The sequence below is a fragment of the Protopterus annectens genome, chromosome 12.part0, assembly GCF_019279795.1.
Source record: "Protopterus annectens isolate FY-2018-M chromosome 12.part0, PAN1.0, whole genome shotgun sequence".
NCBI classification, from domain to species: Eukaryota; Metazoa; Chordata; order Ceratodontiformes; family Protopteridae; genus Protopterus; species Protopterus annectens.
This window is the reverse complement of record NC_056746.1, coordinates 227,928,777-227,952,775: the sequence shown is the minus strand read 5'-3', so window position 1 is coordinate 227,952,775 and position 23,999 is coordinate 227,928,777. Positions and strand designations below refer to the sequence as shown.

The 23,999-nt window shown below is 37.9% G+C and overlaps 1 protein-coding gene across 1 annotated transcript in view; it reads right to left on the bottom strand.

Moving 5' to 3' along the window:
- Positions 1-23,999, bottom strand: part of IFT140 (intraflagellar transport 140) — a 3,212,973-nt gene that overhangs the window by 370,419 nt on the left and 2,818,555 nt on the right. Inside the window, exon 27 of the mRNA XM_044089294.1 lies at positions 13,233-13,361. Within this exon, the coding sequence (XP_043945229.1) occupies positions 13,233-13,361 (129 nt within the window). The remainder of the gene's footprint in view (positions 1-13,232; positions 13,362-23,999) is intronic.

Sequence of the window (23,999 nt, the reverse complement as noted above, 5' to 3'; positions counted from 1 at the left end):
GGAAAACAGTAGGGGCCCTAATATGGAGCCTTGTGGTACTCCAAGGGTGTTTGGTAATAGATTAGAGAGCTTGTTCTGCTATAGGACAGCCTGTTGTCTTTCATTTAGGTAGGATATAAACCAAAGAAGGGCATTAGTATCAAGGTGGAAAGTTTGCAAGGTGTGGACCAGAAGTTGGTGATCAACCATGTCAAATGCCTTGGAAAGATCCAAGAATAGGGCAGAGGATATGTGATTATTGTTATGGTTATTGTTTATGGTATTGGTAAAAGCCATTAACACTGAGGTTGTGCTATGGTGTGGACGAAAACCATGCTGGGTATCCGCCATGAGGGGATTTTGGATTACGTAGTGCATAAATTGTTTTTGTATACATTTTTCCATAATCTTTGCAAGTGGAGAAAGTATAGCTATAGGTCTATAATTGGAGAATTACGTAGAGGAACCTCCTTTATGTAGTGGGATTATGTAGGATGTTTTCCAGATGGTGGGAATGTTAGCTTCTGCTATGGTACAATTGATTAGTATCGATATTGGATAGGCAATGGCATCAGCTGATTTTTGAAGGTACTCAGCGGGGAGCTGGTCAGCGGAGAGTGTGGTAGGTTTTAATTTTTTGATCATGTTATGGATAAGAGATGTGGATACTGGTTGGCAGGAGAATGAGAGTTGGTTTTTAGAGGTAGAAGTATCAGGGGCAGGGGAGCTAGAAGGTAATTGTCTAGCTAGAGCTTGAATTGTTTCGGTAAAGAAATGGTTAAAACTGTCAGAGACCTCCTCTGGGGATTTATCAATGGTGGCAGCAGGGATAGGTGTAGATGTTTTACCAGGGTGGAGTAGATTGCTCAGCCCTGCCCAGAACTTCTGAGGATTGTCCTTGTTGGTTGTCTGCAAATTGCAGTAGTATTGTTTTTTGTCCTGTAGAATACATTTTTTTGTTTCATTCCTAGCATACCTATATTTTACATGGTCATGGGGGTCTTTTGTGGAATGCCATTGAGCCCATAGTTTGTTTCTGCTGGTAATTTTTTGTCTTGTCTCTTTAGATAGCCATGGTGCAGTTCTTGCTTTTGTACGTTTTGAGCGGGCAGGTGCATGTAGATCAAGAATTCCAAGAAATTTGTTGTTAAAATACGCAACTGCCTCCTCTAAGGGTAGGTGTTTTAGCATAGACCAATTGCAAGAGCTAAGTTCCAGTTGGAATTTGTCAGGGTCAAAGTTTCTTTTGCTCCATCACATATTTGCTTTGGGTACAATGACCACATTTAAAAGTACCATTTCTTAGTGTGGGTCTCCAATACTTGTTGTTTTCCAGCAATTGCTTAAATGACTTATCCTTTTTATATACTATGTTGGGGCTATTATCAAATTTCTCCAGCAATGTGGAATCCATCACTAGTAGTGGCCAATTATTGCAAATCACTTTGGCTATGGCTGCACTATCTAAGGTTTAAGTAGTGATAAAGGATTGCTTGTGGTTACTCCTTGTTGCTTCACAATTGCTGGTGCTACCCAACCCCCCAGCCAGAATGGGCTTATAAGTCCCCAGCCTCCTTTTAGTGTGTATCTCATTTTGTAGCTCCACTAAAAAACCTTCAGGATAACACCTGTTGTGAAATATTGTTATTAAATATTGTCATTAAAAACTCACTTTATAAAACTCTTCCATGTCTGAAATCATGTAAGCAAGCTGCACTGACTGCCCTTTCACTACCGACTTTTCTTGATGTTGGGGATGCCAACTCTGGTAGTGTAACTAACTATATGAAAAAGTGGGCTTACAGTATATCGTGGAATGGCAACACTGCGCCATCTAGTCTTTTACTAACCAGTACATACAAAAAAGCCATTTCACTTCTGTCATACTTATATATGAAATTTAAAAATTCAACTGTCCCACTGACGTATGTTAAAAAATCCACCAATTTCTCCTCAGGGTCTATATTATATTTACAAAAGTTTCAAACATCTAACACCATATGGTCGACACCATATGAGTGATGTTTGAAATTTTGAAAATACAATAAAAAAATAAAAATAAAAAACTATACTTACCTAAATGCTGTAGGCCGGGGGGCAAGCCCCCCTGCAACCCCCATGTGGGGGGCTGCGTCCCCCCCGCTACTTAAATATTCCTACTCTGAGATCACAGTGCATTGAAGTAAAGGGAAAATATTCCCTACGGCGATTTCTGTGTTACAAGCGTGACGTTTCAACCAATCAGGTTCGCTCAATACATTTTCGCCATTTACAATTTTCGACCACACGATAGGAACCCTCTCCTCAGTGTCCTCCCACAACATAAAAATATCATCCAAAAAAATGGAGATATAGGGACCAACTATTTTTATATTGGCTATTCAAGACATAAATATTTCCCATTCTGGCATAACGTGGTTTGCAAACATGGGGGCGCATGGTGCCCCTATGGCTATCTCTGAGGTATGCCTGAAAAATTGACCCTCAAAATGCAAGAAATTATTTCTTAACACAATATGGTATAAACCCTAACTAAAACACAATGTTCTGTGCTTAGGCTGAAGTCTCACCAAATCACAATATGTCAAGAACAAAAAGAAGAAAAGGATTGGCAAGACAAAGCTATGAAGTTTTCTTCTTTATTAAAACCATACAAAATCCAACAATGGTAAGCGCTTTCGGGTTCTCCAACCCTTCATCAGACAGTTAAAACAGCAAAGGTCTTCACAATTTATATCTTAAAACAACCAATCCAAATTCAGTACATTACCCGCCTTTTTTGTAAGGCAGGTTTTAAAGGTACCATTTCGTTTAGACCTGGATACCTATGTGCAGATAGTGTTATAATCCATTTTGATTCAAATGTCTCTGTAAGTAATCTGATATCCCCCCCTCTAACACCTAGATTCACATTTACAATGGCCTTAAATGTAAATACATGTGTGTTCATAAACAGTTGCAAACAAGATTTGAGGAGTTACTTTGAGAAAGGGGTATTTAATAAGTTTTTCAACTTGACAAAAGAACAACAGACAGCACTGAGGAATTTATCTGATAACAATGACATAACCATAAAAGGGGCAGATAAAGGAGGAGCTGTGATTGTACTAGACACGGAGATGTACAACACTAAGATACAAGGGTTATTGTCAGATAATACCACTTATATTCCCATAAACCCGACTGTTATTAATAGAGTGATAGAAGGCGTACATAAGGAGCTAAGGCGGTTAAACTTTGAAATGATGATAGATGATGATTTGCTAAGTTTTTTGTTGATAGCTAAGAAAACTTCATAGCTTTGTCTTGCCAATCCTTTTCTTTTTTTTTTTTTTTCTCTTTATGGTATAAACCCTATTAGGGGTGAATTGACCTGACTTAAATAACTGATTTTCAAACCACGAAAGGCCCTGTATGTGGGGGATAAATGTGAACAGATTTACTACGTCAATTGTTACCAAAATACTGTTTGGTGAAAACTCAACTTCACTTAGATGTAAAAACTGCCATGAATCTCTACAAATCTGTTTAATAGTTGATGAGCTTTTCTTGCATATAATATCTAAAAACTTAGCAATGTGATTAGTTTTCAAACTTTTAGCATCAACTACTGGCTTGAAAGGGTGGTGTTCAATGTTTTTGTACAATTTAGGTATACCAAATATGTGCGCCACTACTGGCCTGTCATTTGTTATGAAATCATATTAATCTTTTGTAAGTGAAACTTTCAACAGCAAGTCAAACAACATAACATCAGTTTCAGAATATGCCATGTTTATCATTTAAAGATGAAATTTCATACTCATCACCCAGTAGTATTTGGTTCATGGCATTCACATAGTCTATTTGGTCCATAATAGCTAAACCACCACCTTTATCAGGCTTCATGACCCTAATACTGGAATCATATGTTAATTCTTTGAGCAAGGCATTTTCATTTTTTAAGTTAAATACCCATGATTTAAATTTCTCTGCACAACTCTGCCTAATATGTAATTCACGTACTTTTTCAAAATTTACCAAACACTGTGTTAAAGGTGGGTTGAACACACTGGGTCTGTGCAGACTAGTTAAAACATTAGTTTTCCCTTGGTTAAACCTCACCCGTAAGTTCAACTTTCTAACAGTTTTAGGTCAACAATAGCAGCCGTAATGTCCGAACTTTTTGAGGGCACGAAAGTAAAACCTTTGCACAGCAAATCAGCATGAGCAGAAGTCATTATTTTGGAAGAGTAATTATAAAGTTTAACATCATTTACCATGTTACAAACAATATCCAAACTTGACAAATCAGTAATGCAGTCATGGTCCATAGTCTCGCCATCAATATTTATTTATGCTTGTAGAAACGTTTGGGTTTCGCCCCTTGTCGTGCAAAATCCTGATTCTGTCTCTGGGAAAACTGCCCTGCTTTCTTCTGGTTGTCCTGTATTCGTTTGGACCTCGACATACCGCCCTGATCTAAAGGGGCTGAACCTGACTAATTGGAATTATTTGTAACTTCCGATGATATCATCAAGGTGGAAGAATCAAGATTGGATGGCAAAGTTCTGTTACCACAGAAACCAGGACAGTTGGGATAAGCCCTCCCATTAGGAAAATCATTCAAGTCTCTTTGTAATTTATCTGTTTTACATCGCAAGACTGTATGACACACTGCACCCACTCTGTTGAAAATATTTTACAGCTCGTTTCATAATTGCCAAATAATAAATCGCTCTTAATGGAGCAGTTAAGAGAATCCAATTCAGTAGAAAGACTTTCAAGTTCAGTGTTGTTATATTTTACAGTTATATGTAAAATTTCTAACCCTGTCTTATTAAACAGATCATGAAACTCAGCCAAAAAATCAGGTTTTTCAGCCACTCCATTTAGGAAAAGCCACACTCTAAATCCCTTTGGGATAATTTTAGTATCAATGTTTTTATTTAAATAAACGTTTTCCAGTTGCAAGTTTTTAAATCTCTGAAGCTTGTTTTCAAAATGCTTTAACTGCACGGACAGGGTATAGACAGATTTAGACCTAAGAAAAGCAGGTTCATTGCCCAAATTAATGGAAAATCTGTTGCTCTTCCATTCAGAAAATAAAACACCAAAAGAAGCCATTGTACCTGAATTGTTACTTGTCATATTAAGTTGACCTGCTTATCTATTACTGTTGCACCAGCTGTTGGAATGTCCACAACAGCGTGTTGACTGATTTATTTGCTGTATGAGCTGGGTTAATTCTCCCATCGCTGCTGAATTATCTATGAGAAACTCGGAGGAGCCACACAACACTCAAAAAACGACAATAAGCAAATGCTGTAGACAAACTTCAATTCCAGACAAAGAAAATGACAATGGAACCTCCAAGTACTCAGGAAATAACTTTTTATTCACAATGCAAAGATGTTTAGTGCTTTCATTCCAAGTTTAAAAACTTCATCAGAACATTTTGGTAATTAAAACCACATCTTTTATATAAAACATTAACCAATCAACAACCAGAAATGTAACCCCTGGCAACCAGTCCATTCATAAGATCATAAAATGACTGCTTCATAGTTAATTCATTAGCAGTAGGCCTGGCATATCTAAAAATTTGTCCTCTAAGCAAATTTAAAAAAAAATGTGTCTGGGGTGCATACTGTAAAGATGTTAATATTTTTAGCCAGAAGTTAGATACTGCATCTGGGCCTGGGGTTGTCTAGTTAGGAACTATTTTTAATTTTGTTTCTATTTGGAGTGTTTCTCCCTGGGCCTCCGCTGAAAATTGTCTTTGTTCAAAGTCAGACTTTCCAGGTAAACAAATGTTAAATAAAATAAATAAATAAAAATTCTCAGCCCATTACTTCATCCCATTTCATATCCTGTACATTTGAACTTCTTACTGTTTCTTTTACTACTTCTGCTCATTCAGCATCTTTTTGATCTTCCACAGGGTCTTCATAGATATTTTTCCAAAATGTGTTGCTTCTTTTTTGGGTGATCTTACTATTCCTTTTGCTTTGTTTCTCATTTCTCTATAGAACTTTTTGGGTCATCAATGAATTGCTTATTTTGTACTTTTCCTTTATATTTATCTGCATATCTTCTAAGTGCTTCTGTCTTTGCTGATATCTTTATTATTTACAATAGTATATGATAAATCCTGGTCTTTTCTGATAATGAGTGTTGCTTTTTTGACGTCTATCTTTCTAAGTATTTTTGTTGATCTGTTCCCTGTTTCATACTGTTCTAACAGCTACACACAATGTTTAATTTGTCTGTACAGCCTGTTTATTTTAGTTTTCAAAGTCATAGTTCGACCTCTTTTCTATTTCTTATATTTTTTGTCTCTCATCTTAATCTAGTATATTTTTTTAAAACACCTTTATTCAATTATGACTTGTAACATAGGAAAACTTACATTTATACAAAAGCAATCAAACCATATTAACAAGTTCACATTTACAAATATTATACATTACATATATTGTTATATATCATATAATCAAAGCAACATTACATAATTTGTTACATTTCTGCCTTTTCTTTAACTTCATTCTTCTTCCAAAACATTTTTCTGTATGTATTGTTCCCATAATTTCCATTTTTTTAATGTGATTTACTCCTACCCTTTTCTAAAGATCTTACCACCTATTCTTTTTATACACAAGAAACATCTTTATTATATTATCACTTATGACATAGGCAACATAGACACTTATATAAATGAAAACAAACCATATTGATATAGTCCCAGCTGCAAGTATGTTACATCACAAACCATATTGACGTAATCCTAGTTGCAAACATTATACATCACTTACAATCTATCCAGTAGTGAAGTGGTGAATATGAACTGTATTATTTAATGGCTGCTTTGTTTGAGTGTTTTTGATCTGAAGAAGCAACTAGTTAGGTCATAAAAGAGGTAATCCTGATTGTATTTTGATTTTATTTTGTTTGTATTTAAGTTTTGTACACGTTAAATGGCTGTGACAACTAGTTATATTTTCTGCCTGAATTAACATCTTTATTGAAAGATTTAGCCCTGAGTAAGTAGTAGTTATACGCACATCCCAAACAGACAACAACCTAGTTAACAACAAGAAAAACGATACTCCTTAAGCATTAACCTGCAAGCTATCCTAAAAACTACAGAGCAATAACTTGCCTCCAGACAATGTACAAACTATTTACTGGAACTAATGCTGACATATGGTCATTTAGAAGAAACTCAATCATGGCAAAAGACAAAAGGATAAAAGAAAGTCATATTGAACTAAGGATCATTTGTTGTTAAAGTCATAATGGAGAATTGTAAAAAGGGGAAGAATCTAAGTATGGCATGGATACATTACAAAAAAGCATTTGACAGCATCCCACATTCATGGATAAAGAGTGCTTACAGATGTTTAAGATATACCTTACATTGATCAATTACATTGTAGTGACCATGAAATAGTGGCAAACCACTTTGCAGCTAAGGAATGATAAAGGGCAAATTATTATCTCAGGGATACGAATTCAAAGGGGAATATTCCAGAGAGATCGTTGTCACTACTGCTCTTCTGTCTTGCCCTCAACCCATTCAGCTGTTTACTTAACAGTTTAGGTCATGGTAACAATTTGGCTCCAAGAAAACAATAAATTGTAAAGACTTCTTATCTTCTTTTCGTGCATGATTTAAAATGGTATAGTTCATCAGATGAAGAGCTGAAAGTTGAAATGCAAGTGGTTAAAACTTTCTCAGATGATATAATGTCATTTGGTCTTGATAAATGTGCAAAGCAACATTTAAAGCTGCAGCTCCAAGAAAATATCAGTCTAGGATAGGAACATGACATAAAGAACTTGAGAAAGAGGGAGTACATAAATATTTGGGACTTGATGAAGGTTTGACAATAAAATATGAACAAATGCAAAAAAAACTCAATAAGGATTATTTTACAAGACTAAAATGAATACTGAAAACAGCCCTGACATCTAGGAACAAAATGCAAGCTATAAACCAATTTGCTCTTCCTGTTCTAACCTACAGTTTTGGGGTGACTGACTGGCACCCAAAAGTTACTGGATTAGCTGGACAGAAAAATGCTTCATGCTTATTAAATGTTGTTGTTGTGTCTTTCAGCTTTTCCCTTTAGGGATCGTCACAGCGGAACTCCTGTCAGCTAATGATTGGCAGTAGATTTTTACGTGCAGAGTTGCTGGCTCTGATGCACAACCTTCAACGAAGGTACGCCCATTCACGCATGTCTCCACACAGAAGACGCTCTAGCTGAGAATCGAACAGTACAACGTCTTACTGTGAGGCAACAACGCTACCGCAGCACCACCACCACAGTCTCTTCATGCTTCTTAAATATCATGCTTATTAAATGATATATACAAACCAGTGTATATTAAAATTATGTGTTCCTCATCCTGTAGGAGGCATGGATCTCCTTGAAACTGATTACACGTATAGATCTGCAATTGCAGGACTGCATATATATCTACTCACTTCAAAAGAGCCACACATAGTGAAAGTTTGAAAACATGAGGACAACAAGTCTAAAATAACTTCCCTGCTTAGTTTAGTAGAAGCATAGCCAAACGGGAATGGAAATCAAACCAGAAGTAGAAAAAAATCAGGCAGCAACTGAATGTGCCAAAAAACAAAAGAAGGAATTTAAAAAGAAGATGATGAGAACATCAGAAATATGGAAAATGCAAATATAATTACAAGTACAGAAAAATCCTGGAACAATCTCATGTCAGTCCGGATCTGATGCAGGAATGGTTAATGAGGGGTGAATTTAAACCAAAAGATGAAATGTCAATACTGACAGCCCAGGATAGTGGACTACATATATGTTGGTTTAAAAATTACATTGAACATGTAGGATAAACAGACAAATGCAGGATCATAACACAGGACTACAAAAGGACCATCCTTACCAAAACTGCAATTTAGCTGGGGCTGTAAAATTACTCTGCATAGCTTAACACAGGCTCTGAGAGAAATGTATATATGATGGTCATTCAGTAATAAAATGCAAATACTCCTGCTATGGAAGGTATAAAAGATAACTGACTCTCTATCTTAGTGGTTTAGAAGACATTGCATCCTTATGTCAAGCACAACTCATATAAAGGGGACTTGAAATGGATACTGGAAAGGGGACAAGAAATCACTGAAACAAGAGCACATTAATATGGCAGGCCCTATATTGTCCAATCTGTGGAAAAACACATTAAAATGTTTTAAGAGGCTATATAGAGGGACTTTAATGCATTAAAATTAGTTAGAAAACATGAAAAAAAAAAAACAAACATATTTTTGTGAGTTCCAATGTGGAGTTTTCCTTAAATCTAATGTTATTAGCCAAATCAAGAACAAAGTTTTTTTTTTTTTACTGGAAGAAATTTCATTAACTTAAAATGAGACACTGATCTCGTTGAACATACTTTACTGTTTCATAGGTGTGTACTAGGCTAATGTAGGGTTACCACCTGTCCCACTTTGCGAGGGACAGTCCCTCTTTGGGCAGTTGTGTCCTGCAAAAAATGTGAAAATATGGCAAATGTCCTGAGATTTTAGGACAAAATTATTTTCTATATTTTATATAATAGTTGCATAAAACAGTTATTCTGTATCTGAAACACCTAAATGCTATAAGAAACAGAATAAGGAACTAAAATGCTACAAGAATAAACTTTTATTCAGGCAAAAAACTGAAGTTCTGTCCTTTGTACTGGCCGTGGGTATGTTTTGCCCTGCAAAATCTGATGTTTGTAGCACAAATGTCCCACTTTGGGCATTTGGAAAGGTGGCAACCCTAGGCTAATGCCCCTGAAGCCTTTACAAGCCTAGTCCATAGTACTGCCCTGGCATTGTGCCAGTTGACATTAGTTCCCAGTGCCTCTATTAAGTAGGGTTTTTTAACACAGGGTTGTCGTACTCAACATTAGGGTGTCTACAAAATATCCCAACTAACAAACTAAAACAATGAGTAATAAGGTTACACAGGAAAACCAATTGGTTAAAAAACACAAAAAGAAAAATCTAGCAAAGCTAGACTTTCCACTGTGTGATACCTTAAACCTCTTGTATCAGGGGCAACATGGGATATATGCAAATTACCCTTTAAGGATATCAGGTGTTTCAGCTAAATGGCAATTCTGAATGTCCATGACTTTTTATTTTATTTTTAAGTCTATTTATGGACAATTTCAGCCCAATAAAGCCAAACCCTCTAGCTGTGGACATGCATGCTTCTGCCTTATGGCATCATCAGCACAGCAAAAGAGCATGAACTTTTCAGATAGTAGCTTCCATGCTGATGCACTGCAATGGTTCAAAATTACCTCAATGATAGAAAGATAAACATTCAAGGCCACTTTCATAATTACCCATACCAAGAAGACTCATTTAACACTATGTCCAAGTGCCTTTCTCCAGTTTACCACCATTCTTTATGCTGATAAGATATTCCTAATCCTCCTGAAGTTTCAGTACATCTACCTTCCTACAAATATGTAACTGATTTACTAGCCATGAACTCATAGTTACTCCAATATAGACACTGTAGTCTTTGAAATTTGGACCTGGATCATCATTAGAAATTAATGACCCCTTAAGTAATTGTACTACCCAAGGTAGCACACAAAAAGACAACACTCCGTTTTCATATTGACATTAATCTTACCACCAGTAGAATTTCAGGACATCTAAAACGTGCTTTCTGATTTACAAATATACTCATTGCTGGTGGTTGAAAGTCTATAGCAAAGAACATACTTACCCTAAAGTTAAACTATTTCCTTCTATTTGTCACACTCTGTAACTCTCTCAACTCATAAAAGTGCCATATTAGCTTTGTGTTTTTGTTTTACAAGTTATTCAACTCAGATTGTGTCCATCACTTGTTAACAATCCTACTGTTATTAATTACCTTACAGCCTTAGATCCCAGTCCACTAGGTTATTATACAACAATAGTCCCATTCACTTAGAAAAAAGAGCCTTTACTAGATAGACCCACAGTCTGGCACTTCATCTGCCAGAAATTAAAAATCTTCCCACATTATTTCTGTTTCCACAAAATTGCTTCTCTACAGGAAAGAAATGTCTCAGTACCACAACCTTCTTGACTACGGCTAGCTTTTCCTTATTTTCTTCTTCAAGTTTATCCAACAGCTTTCTCTTACCCTCTCTCTCATCTCTTCATCCCTATTCAGCAGATATCTCTGCTCTCTAGCCCTTACTTAAAAATCATTCTATCTGCTACAGTCTTCCTAGCACACTCCTGTGTGTCTCTATCTGTCTCCCTTCATCTTCTATCTGAATTCCCATATCCCAGCCACATACTTCAATGTGCATCTTTTCAATGATGTATGTAAAATCACATTTTTATACCCATGCTCTCTCCTAAGCTCTCTTTTGCATATTTTATATACACGCACACCCACAAATATCTCTCTCTCTCTCTCTCTCTATATATATATATATATATATATATATATATGGGAACACTTCACATAATCGAATTATTAAAATCTCGATTTGCATATGGTCGAGACCATATGATCGAGATTTTAATAAATCGAATGTGTGTAGTGTTCCGAAATAACACTTTACTTACCTGAATACATTACGTGCACACAGAGGCAAGTATTGTTGCATGCCTTGTGTGTACGTAATGCATTTTTTGTTTCGTGGTGTTGGCAGGAAGTAAAGAAATCTCCCGTTTTAGCTTCCGCATAGCAAAGACTCGGATTTTTCTCTCCCCACTGTAGCGCGATCTTGGAGTTGGTATATTTAAGTAGGGGGGGTGTGGGGGGCATGGCCCCCCACATGGGGGGGTGCAGGGGGGTGAAGCCCCCCTGCAAAAGTGAAGCTTGTGTTTTTTTTTTGTTTTAATGGTTTCCCTTCAGAAGTTCGAGTTTCCGAAACCCGTGCTTTTGGTTTCGGTTATTTGTAGTTCGAGATTTCGGAAATTCGATCTTCTGAAGTGAATCCATATATATATATATATATATATATATATATATATATATATATATATATGAGACAGAGAGAGATGTATCTATCTTTATGGTTTATTATCAATATGTTGAATGTCAAAATCATTTTCAACAGACATATCGAAAGTAAACCCCGAAGGTCAAAAAACAGAACAAGTTACAATGTCGAATCTGCTGACTGAATTCAGCAGATTCAACATTGTTTTCAAAAAAAACACGTGATGTCCATATAGGAGCTAACGTAAAGTAAACTCCTATATCAGACGTCACAGCACAGTGCAATCGCTAATATAAACTTTCAGACACTGAGATGTTCAACCAGATGAACATTTGAACATCTATGTTTCGAATGTTTCATCTGCGGGCATCTCAATCCTGAAATTTTAATAGTAAACCTGTATATTTGTGTGTGTGTGTGTGTGTGTGTGTGTGTGTGTGTGTGTGTGTGTGTGTGTGTGTATATATATATATATATATATATATATATATATATATATATATATATATATATATATATATATATATATATATATATATATATATATATATATATATATATATATATATAAAATCTGCACATTATATCCTCCTCTAGCTGATAAACTTTAGGCATACAATTCAGCTAAATACTTATGTACCCATGTTATTGTAATATATTCCATGAAAGTTGGCAAAGTTACAGAACACATCTATAGCAATCAAGTCAAAAAAGTGCCACATTTGGCTTGTGGTTTTGTTTTATAAGAGCTAAAATTTACACCTGAAGGTGATATTCAGTATTCTATGATCATTATGCCTTCCTGGAGTGGGTGGTAGCAGATCCAAGCAAAATCCAACTAAGCAAAGTAGGAAATGGTAAATAAAATAAAAACAAAATTAGGGTGAACAGTGATATGTGGGGGTGCACACCTTCTTATCAGGACTGTGAAACCCCAAATTATGAAATAATTTGCAATTAAAAATGCAGGGAATTCTGAAACCCACTGTTACATCATAAGTGTCTTTGTAGGGGCTCCTCCCCCAAAACTAACCCCCATGTGAGGGTTAATTTCTCCAAACCTCTTCTAATTATATATGTTGAATCCAAGACTACTGTGCCTGAAATAAGAGGGAATAGTCCAGCGTACTTCAGCCTTGTACAGATTCCTCACATTTGCACCCGCAGTTTCAGATTTCTTAGGATCACTCTTATGATCCTCTGAATTTTAACAGGCACCTTGGTAAACAGATACTAATAACCATGCTTACAGCAATCTCCTGAAGCACAACATTTACCTTGTGATACAGCATGACAGCTCGATCCATCTGATCTCCTTTCTCTTCATAGTAACGTGCTGCTTCCATCATGTCTTCTGGGGAACTTAGAAGAGCCAGGTTCATCAGCTGGCCATCTAAGCCATTCTCCTTTATGTAACAAAAACAAATAAAAAGATGAAATTGAGAGTCATCCCGTACAATCTCTAGAACATTTACATTCTTGCTTTTAAGATTTTTGCAATTGGCCTGCATTACTGAAGTTAATTCAATACACATTTACTTACGGTACTAACCAGACACTAGCAGTTACAAAACTCACAAGTCCACTGGGTGTCCCAATGTATTTGGAGGGTCTCAAAAATGTATTTAGCTCATCCTTTAAACAATTCAGCAAAGTTTTCACAACACCCTTTCAGCTACAATAACAAAGATCAATTTGCCTCACTCTACCAAAATGAATTTTAGCACCTGAAAAACAATTTAAAATGATGAAGAGGCAGATGACAGAACACAGAGTCCACTTTCAGAAAAGAAGAAAAACACAGAAAATATTTAAGAAAACACTTCTGACAACTCAAAACTTCAAATACACAAAGAAGTAAACATCAACCAGATTATGAAGGTCATGAGATACGAGGCCAAATGGCACACATGGATAAAGTCCTTACTGCACGTCAAACAACCCACATTCAATTAGCAACACACGTGATGGACGGGCCGGGGGGAATGGGAGTGAGTGGAAAACATGGGATCACCTGTCCTTGAGGAAGGAGGCAGTCTAGTTTTGTTGCAGTATCCTGTATTAAGAGGCTAGTAAGCAATTTGCTGCACAAGAGGTGTGCCACTTACAAAGTTGCTTTGCATGAAAGTGTGAATGCACCTCCTTGAAGGCAGCTACTATGTTGCAAACAATGTTTCTGTGGGGTGGCAGTAGTTACTGCACACTCTCTGGCAGCAGTATGATGCTGTAACAGTGTCCTTGCTCTTCTCATTAGCCTCAGACGTAGGACAGGTTGAGTTCAGGAGAAGCTAAGCAGGTCCAGTAAACCCCTTAAATGAGGAGAGGAGCTGGTGGCAGCTGAAGTTCAGCTGTGTGAAGGAAAAAAAGAGCATAAGATAATTACTGCATACACCATGAACAGATGTTCACCCTGAGAAGATGTCTCAAATGAACTGACTATGAACCAAGTTCGATTAACAGCCCTAGGTGCTAGGGAAGTTGATTGGAGAGGGTGAGTTTGAATTATCATTGCTGGTATGCCCATCCTGGAGAATGGAGTTTAGTTCACTGTAATTCTGTCTCCTGCTGAGAAGTGATGAGTACATGCACAGTACACAGGGTGGGGACATGCTCTTGGCTCTGCCAAGCTGAACTAATGCAGCAATCTGCCAGGGTGAATGCATGTGTGAAAACCTACACATGCATATAGAAGGAAGAAGGAGAAGCAAGCCATGTATGCAGATGTGCACATCAAGAACCAGGGGAAGGGGCTTAAACCCTATATAAAGAAACCTTATGGTTGCCTGGTTTACAGTCTCCTGCAATTGTTTTTTTTTTTTTTTTTGCCAAGGGGAACACATGGACTATGTAGACTGCAGGATGGCTAATAGTTTGTAGGCAATGAGGATAAAAAGAATACAATAAAAAGATGTTAAATATGAGGGTAAAGTCTTCAACTAATAAGAATGAGCAGGAATGCTGAAATGCATGATTTCCCATAGGCAGTGTAAAATGGTACAGAACACGTCTTCTTGAAAAAAGAGAAGTTTTGAATGTACCTCTAGCCATCATACTTCTAAACATACCACTTGGTAACAATATAACCATCCTGGAAGACATCCTCTCCTGGATCTTGGCCAACATAAGACTGGAAACCATCTTGTTAGAAGACATTAACATAGACTAGCAAATGACAGCCCTAGAAAATCCAACTAAGTCAGTTTAGCTATATGGCTTCTCTCAACTGATCAAGACTCCAACTATAATTGACTCAGTTTGGACTTCCAAGATTTCTGCACACTGAGTAACAGTTTAATTTCAGCTCTCATGGTGTGAAAATAGAAACTCAGAAAAGTCACCCAGTAAATTTGTCTTTTAGGGTAAATTTCAGTTACTGGATAGTAAGCGCACTAGCTGGATGCCATCAAACAAGAATTATAGAGAACCTGAAAATCAACCACAAAAGGTGAAGAGAAAATACTGGCAGGATAGAACCCTGCAGCTGTTCAGCAAAAAGCAGTTCAAGTTCCAGTTTTGGTGGAAGACATGACTTCTAGTAACCAAGAGGAAAAATAAATCAAATGTGTTCAGAGCTGATTAAAATAAATGAAACAGTGAAGAAGTATATCAGCTGGACTGGTGTCCTCTCCTGCTCAGCTGGTGAACCTGGGAATATTGAGGCAATGTTACAATTGCCTCATGTACACAGACAACCCTCTCCTCCTCCCACAAAACACAAATACATGCGAGAGATGCAACTATACGGCCAAACTGGAGGCTGAGGTCTCTCAACATAGGACTGGCAAGACCAGTCAGGAGGAGAAGGTTACCACACACACTATAGACCCAGTCTCACATAGTACCATCACAACCTCAAATCATACACATAAACACACAAAGACATACTCGGAGGCTCTGATCAAAAATCTACCAAAACAGCAGAGGCCACCAAAGCAGACACCCAAACAACCACCACCTCAGAACACAACACCTGCAACACATAGACCTCACAGTCAGAGTGTCAAACAGTCACAGCCCTTAAGGCCAAACACAATGCCAGACACACTAGTCATTGGTGACTCCATAGTCAGACACACTGACGTCCCGCTCACCAGACTGAGTAAGGAGAGAGTTACAGTAAGCTGCCTGTCGGGCGCTAGAATCTGCCACATAACGCAAGCACTCAGGTCTCTCAACAGCAGGTACAAATACGACTCAGTCATTGTCCACGCTGGTGTAAACGACCTGAGACATACCTCCTTGGACTACATGAAAAGAGACATTGAGGAGCTCTCTGATTATGTAGCCCAGGCAGATATGACCCTGACCTTGAGCAGTATCCTACCTTCACCAAGAATGATGCCACAATACAGAGATAAGATGATCAGCTTTAACAATTGGCTTAAACTCTGGTGTCATTCAAAGGGGATCCAATGTCTGTCTGCCTGGGATGACATGCTGGACAAGCCACGCTGCCAAGGGACGGCTTGCACCTGTCACCCTGGGATTCCAGATATTGGCAAAGGCTCTTGCCACCCCATAGTGCCTTTTTAGGCAAGGCTCAAATTCTAAACCTACCACCCTAGAACACAAAAAAGGAAAAAACTAAGGGTAATGCTGCTCAATGCCAGAAGTCTAAATCTCAAAATGCACACACTCGAGGCCCTTCTCAGTATGGAGAACATCGATGTCTGTGCTGTGACAGAAACCTGGTTCAAGGCTCCTGAGAGCACCCCAGCACTATCAGGTTTTACCTCATATCATGCGTTCCGTCCCCAAAATCCGGACAATACCAAGAAAGGAGGGGGTATCCATATTCATCAAGGACACCCACACCTCAAGACTGGTGGCAACGCACGATGTATCGGAGACCATCCAGGTGCAATTAACCATAGGTAAGACTGCTCTGCAAATTGTAGCATGTTACAGGCCACCCTCACAAACTCGGGAACCTCACATGGCCTTCCTGAAAACACTGGAGGGGATAAATGTATCACCAAACACCATCATACTAGGTGACTTCAATTACCCTAATATAGACTGGGAACACTACTCAAGCCCAAACACCCTAGCCCAAAAGTTCCTGGAATTCATAAACTCAAATGCCATGGAACAACTAGTCACCATCCCCACAAGAGGAGAAAACATACTTGATCTCATCATCACGAACATGGGAGCACAATGTTCAACACCGGAAGTATACCCCTCACTGGTGAGATCAGATCACAAACTAATCTCGCTGGAGGTCCTCATCCCACCCCACCTGAAATAAAAAGACCACAGTAAAGAACTTCTCGAAAGCTGACTTCACACTTCTAAAGACTAGTGTGGTCTCCTTTAAGGCCCCGAGGCGGAAAACAGTACTCAAGCCGCTGAATCACTTACAAATGCCTTCTACCAGCACCTGCAGGACTGCATGGATAAGGCAATCCCAAGCAAAACAAAGACTCTTTGTACCAAAGGCAAGCGTCCAGTCTGGTGGACCCCAGCCATAAACAAACTCTACAACAAAAGGAGGAAGCTACTACAAGATAGAGCAAAATCCTTAAAAGGTAAGACACCTTTGATCACTATAAGTAAAAACTAAGAGCTCTCATAAAATCATCCAAAGCAAATTTTGAGAGAAAAATAGCTAAAGACTCAAAAGACAATCATAAGGCCTTCTTTAGCTATGTTAGAAACCTGGGAGGAAACTCCCAGATATGCTCAGAACTAGTTCAAAATGATGTGAAGATTACTGATCCTACAGACATTGCCAACATACTGGCTGACAGGTTCAGTGCAAACTTCCCTCCCCAAAAGGAGAGATATCTATACCAAACGATTGCAGCCCCCAAACATCGCTAATGCCCAAGTGAGAACTGCTCTCACCAAAGCAAAAACCACAGCAACCATGGGACCTGATGGTGTCCCCGGCTGTGTGCTCCACGAACTCAATGAGGAATTAAACCCACAGCTAGGACAGCTGTTTAATCATAGTCTCACCTCTGGATACGCACCCAGGGAGTGGCGCACTGCAACTGTGGTCCCACTTCACAAAGGCGGTGCCTCCACCAACCCTGGAAATTACCGCCCATTAGCTTGACAAGCCTTATCTGCAAAGCCATGGAGAGGATCATAATGGACCTCATAAATAAAGACATAGGGAATTTGCAGACTTTGGATCCAACCCAGTTTGGCTTTGTCAAAGGCAGATCATGCCTTTTAAACTTGGTTGACTTTTTGAAACAGTCACCAAAGCCATTGATGAGGGAAAGGCAGTCCATACAGCCTACCTCGATCTGGCGAAGGCCTTCGATACAATACCCCACTCGGGTATCATTGAAAAACTCATCAGCTTAAATGTTAACCCATACATCACAAGATGGGTTGCAAACTGGCTGAGTGACAGAACCCACAGGGTCAGAGTTGCTGGCGCCATGTCAGACTCAAAGCCTGTCACAAGTGGTGTCCCACAGGGCTCAGTCCTGGGCCCACTCTTGTTTGGCATCTACTTTTCCAGTACAAGCAAACACAGGAGGATTATGGCTGACAAAGTTTGCAGATGACTGCAAACTGGGCGCCATAGTCGAAAACACATCTGACACAGATATCCTTCAGAAGGGTCTCACAGAAACGGATAACTGGTGCCAGAGCCATGGCCTAAAGTTAAATGCCAAAAAATGCATAGTCATACCCTTCGGGAAAAACAAGGTTACCCCTAGCTACCATATAGGTGGCAATCCACTGAGCACAGAAGAAGTTATCAGGGACCTGGGGACCCAGGTTGACAGTAGCCTGTCATTTGACACCCATGTAGCTAAAGTAGTTAGGAAGACCTTCTACATTGCCCACCTTATCATGAAGGGATTCACATCTAGATCAAGGGAGGTCATAGTCTCCCTATACTCATCACTCATCAGACCAATGATTGAGTACAATGCCCCATTCGAATGTATCTGACCCGACACTTGCAGCAGCTGGAGAGGCCACAAAAGTTCCTCACCAAAAGGATAAAGGGTCTCAAAATCTGTCCTATGCTGCCCGACTGAAAGAACTCCAGCTCTATTCAGTCGCTTACCGCTTGCTCAGAGGTGACCTTTGTCTGACATACAAGGCCATGTCAAACCCAGATTTGATGAATATGCTTCACCTCAAAAAATCTAGATCCGTCAGAGCCACAAGGGCGGGAGACTTAAACCTCGACACGGCTATTAATAGGACATGCTGGAGGGATAGATTCATCACCCAAAGACTCCCTATGCTGTGGAACAAAATCCCGATATATGTGAGGCAGAGCACCTCGCTGGCCTTGTTCAAGATAAATCTTGACCAATGGATGGGAGATCGCAGATATACCCCAGGGATTACCTCAGTGTCACTGCTCGACAGAGGCACAGCAAAATAATGGGTATAGTTCCCCATACTAAAGGGGTGGCGTAAGCCACAAAACTATGGGCTAGGCTTGTAAATGCCCTCGGGCAGATAGCCTAGTATGAACCTATGAACCTATGAACTCAAATAACAAAAGGCTGGAAAAAGTTTTAAACAGTCAGACAACCTGGTAAAACTGCAAAAATCAGAGGTCAAAATGAAAAAAAAAAACTGGCTGTGTATGAGACATTTCAAAATATGGTAGAACTAGCCAGCACAGCACATAGGGAAAATCCGAGATTTTCTGCTGTACCAGAGAAACTGGAAGGAATAGACTGTATTAATTTTATAAAAGTACAAATAAGCAGCTGGACTGGTATTCCAGAGCAGGAGTTTTTAATTGAGAGGCAATGTGTATACTTCATACCTAGCTATGTGAAAGCAGCCAAGACCTCTAATAGTAAATATATAATTCTACCAGCAGAAAGAGTTGATTCTTACAAAACTGTGACAGAAGGACAAAGTACTAAAAGCTGGAGACAATAGACTGTTTGTGGAAAATGATTACTCACTGTACACCAGGCAGCAGAGTAGTAAATTTATTCCTGCAATCAGGGAATGTCAAGAGGCAGCTATGAGACTCAAACTGCTGTATCCAGCTATCTTCAGAATATTTTTTTCCTGGAGGGTAAAAGTAATTTTTGATGCAGAACATTCTAAAAAGGAAATACAAAATTTTGTCCAACAAAAAGTGAGCTATCAAACAGAAAGGGACTTTGTTTCTTATTCCTCTGATAATAAAGCTCATAGAGAGACTATGCCAGTGAAACCTTCTCTATTGTTCCAAGGGAAAATGCTTGACAGACAGACAAAAATCAGAGGAGATGCCTAGAATAGGCAGGAGTACAACAAAAATGAACTAGAGACTGAAGTTGGGAGATGGACAGGAAAAGAAAAAAAAAACAGTCACACGGAAATTAATAAATAAATGTAGGACTACAAAGCATCAAACACATTTGTGAAATAAGTCGGAACAAGGAAACCTGGAAATATGGGACTTTTCTGACTTGTAGGGGATGCTAAAGTATTTGCCCTATTTCATGTCATTAACGTTTAAAAGAACATTAAGGAGAGGGGAAAAGGAAGAAAAGATATAATGTAAGTAAAACAATTTTGTTCTTAACAGTGTTTTTTATAAAGCATGACATATGCTGCATGTCATTTAGTAAAGCATTTTCAGTTATTTTTGTGTGTTTTAGGGTTATTGAAGTAAACAGTTGCCATTTTGTCCTTTCTTTCTTTTTGCTTAGTTTTAAGAAACTACAAAGTAAAAAGAAAAGAAAGCCTGGACAAAAGAATGTCAGGTTGTTGAGGGGAGGGACAGGTTGTAAAAGTACACAGAGTGTGATACAAGTAAAACTGATATTCCTTCTCTTACTTTTGCATTGAGAATGACTGGATTAAGGCCTTGGCTTGGTCTCACAACAAGTTTAAGTGGACACAAGTAAATAAACACTGAATGTAATGAAATGTTTTCCTTTAGCAAATAAATGTTTACAGTGCAACACGAGAGGCTTGTAGCTGAAGGCAACAGTGTATATTGTTCTCATGTTTTTATGGAGACAAACTGATGAGGACAATAAAAACAGAATACTTCTTTCTTTTAATGGCTAAAAGATAATGTCTTCTGAAAGTATTCAAGTTGTTTTTTACATCTGGGAGAGGAATAAAAATAAAACAAAAAGCAGACAGCACTTAGTGAGTAATGGGTCTTATAATGGATACCTTCTTTATAAGTCTGTTAAATCCTGTGAGTGTAGCTGTCGATCCGAGACAATTGTTCCTATTAGGAGATGTAAAATACAATATTTGATTATGTACATAGTTCTGTGTGTTTGCATTAAGTTAATAAGTTATCGGGGTGTTCTTGCTGTGTGTGTATGTTTTCATTAAAACAAAAAATCTTGCAAGATGTGATAAGATGTGATGTAGGTTCAAATGGGCCAGGTCAAAAATGTAACAGTTCACATATAGCAACATCTGATGGTTGTTAATGCTAGGGGCATTAATAATAAAGTTTTTTATTAGACATTTTACTACGTTCCCACAAGATTGATGTTGTTATTGTTTGTGAAACATGGTTAAAGAACAATGACTGGAACCAGTTCTGACAGGGTATAAATGCTTTTACTGTAACAGACATTCTAACAAAAAATCAGGTGGAGGTGTTATGATAGGGATTAAAGATAGCTATGAGACCTGTGATTATTACATGTTCAAAGATATCACAAATACTAGACTGTGCAACTGTGACAAAGACTGTGCAACTATGACAATAAAGACAACCCTGGAACATTTAACAATTGTTGAAGTGTATACACCACCAAAGTCAAGTCCAGATGACCTACAGGAAATCATATATTTCTTACATGAAACACAGCAAGGAAGAATAATATTAGCTGGGGACTTAAAATTACCACAGATGTGAATAATATTGATTCAACAATGTTAGTAAAGAAATTATTCACATAGTATATTCAGGAACAACAAATGCTTCGGATTGTAAAAACCTACCCGGGGACAGAATATACTAGATATTATTTGTGTTCCCAAAGAAATAACTGTAACTTCAAGGCATGTTTTACCACCATTGATGTGCAGTGATCATGTGGTTATTAAGGTTAATTTGTTGCTAGATAATTCTGCCAAACTGAAATCTAAGCCAATGCACAGAAGGTTAATTACAGATTAAAGGGAAGCAAAACAGTTACTATATAAAACTAACTGGAGTGAGGTGTTCAGTGGAAAAACTACAGATGGAATGGGGAAAGTTTTGAAAGAGAAATTGAGTGCAAAAAGACAAAAAAATGTTTAACATCAGGATCTAGGCACGCAACATCAGGGGGGAATATTTCCATAAGAACAAGATACCTGATTAAGGTGAGAGACAAAAAATATAAGAAATGGAAGAGAGGACGAACTACAATTTTGAAAACTGAAATAAACAAGCTGGACAAACAGATTAAGCATAGTGTTAGACAAGATCAAGAAAAGTTTGAAGAAAATTTATATAATAAAGATATTGAGCATAATAGGAAACCTTTTTATAGATACATAAGATGTGGAAGGAGTAAAGATACACAAATTGATAAACTGTGTGCAGATTCTAAAATTTGTTCTCAGACACAACAGATTATAGATATAGTTACAAAATCTTATGCAAAACAGTTTGGCTCAACAAAAGGGGTGGTAAGTTGTCCTAGTGACATCCAGGTAACCCCAGATACTGGAATCAAATTACATTATATTGAAAAAGAACTGTGCAAACTGGATCCAAACAAAGTGCAGGGAGGAGATGGGATAAGTAACAATGACCTGAGAACACTTCAGCAAGAACTTACACTACCGTTATATCTATTATTCACAAGGTCATATAAATATAGGTTGATTCTTCAAGATTGGAGACATGCACTTATTAAACCTGTCTTTAAGGGAAAGGGGAGTAGGACAAACCCAGAATCATACAGACCCTTAAGTCTACTTTCATGTTGTGGAAAAATAATGGAGAAGGTAATACTGAATAAGTTAGTCAGAACTGGATAGGTTGGGACTTGAAACCATATATCAGCATGCATATGTTGAAAATAGATCTATTACCACCTGTATCATTATGTTCTATAGCAATATAATAACAGCTATGAATGAAAAATTGTGCTGTGATGTGATTTATATAGATTTAACTTCAGCATTTATAGGGTCATACACAAAACACTAATCAATAAATTAGTACAACTAGGTATTGGTGTACTGTTGATAAGATGTATAGCTGCATGGCTTACAAATAGGACATGGCAAGTATCACACACCAAAGATGTGGTGAAAGTCTCCAAAACGTAACTAGTAATGCCAAAATTAGACACCGGAGACCAGCAGTTCCAACACACAAGTAATTTAATGTTCAAACACAGTAAAAGGAACACACACACACAAATAACATAAACGCTGATAAAAACACTTCCCCTTAAGTTTTTGTTTCATAGAACTTCATCATGTACCTAACTTTGAAGTATCACACACCAACTGGGCAGGTGAAATCCTTGGTTACAATCAAGGTGTCCCACAGAGCTCTGTCCTAGGCCCTTACTTGTTCAGATTGTATCTTTCAGACCTTACTTTTTCATCCGAGGTATTCTACAGTCTTTATGCTGACGACCTGAAATTGGGTAAACTGATTACAAGTGTTACAGATAAGGCATGTCTGCAAAATAATTTGACTAAATTGACCATTTGGGCACAGGAGAATAATATGTTGATAAATACATCAAAAACTAAGTATATGAGATTTGGGAGACATAAACTGAAAGGTGAATATTTAATACAGTACACAGTGATTGAAACTGTAGACTCATTTAAGGACCTGGGTACATGTGTAGATTCAGCTATGAGTTTTTCTAATCAAACCAACCAATTGGCTAATAGGTTGTATAAAAAGATTTATAAAGTCTAGGAAATCAAACATAATGCAGTCATTGTTTGTTAGTTACATTAAACCCAAACTTGAGTACGGAATAACAATATGGAAACCCTATAGGAAAACAAGCATGAATAAACTGGAAAGAGTACAGTGGAATTATACCAAGGTCATCCATGGATGTGAAAATCTAAGTTATTATGAAAGACTAAAGTATCTGAACTTGTACAGTGTCTCTTAC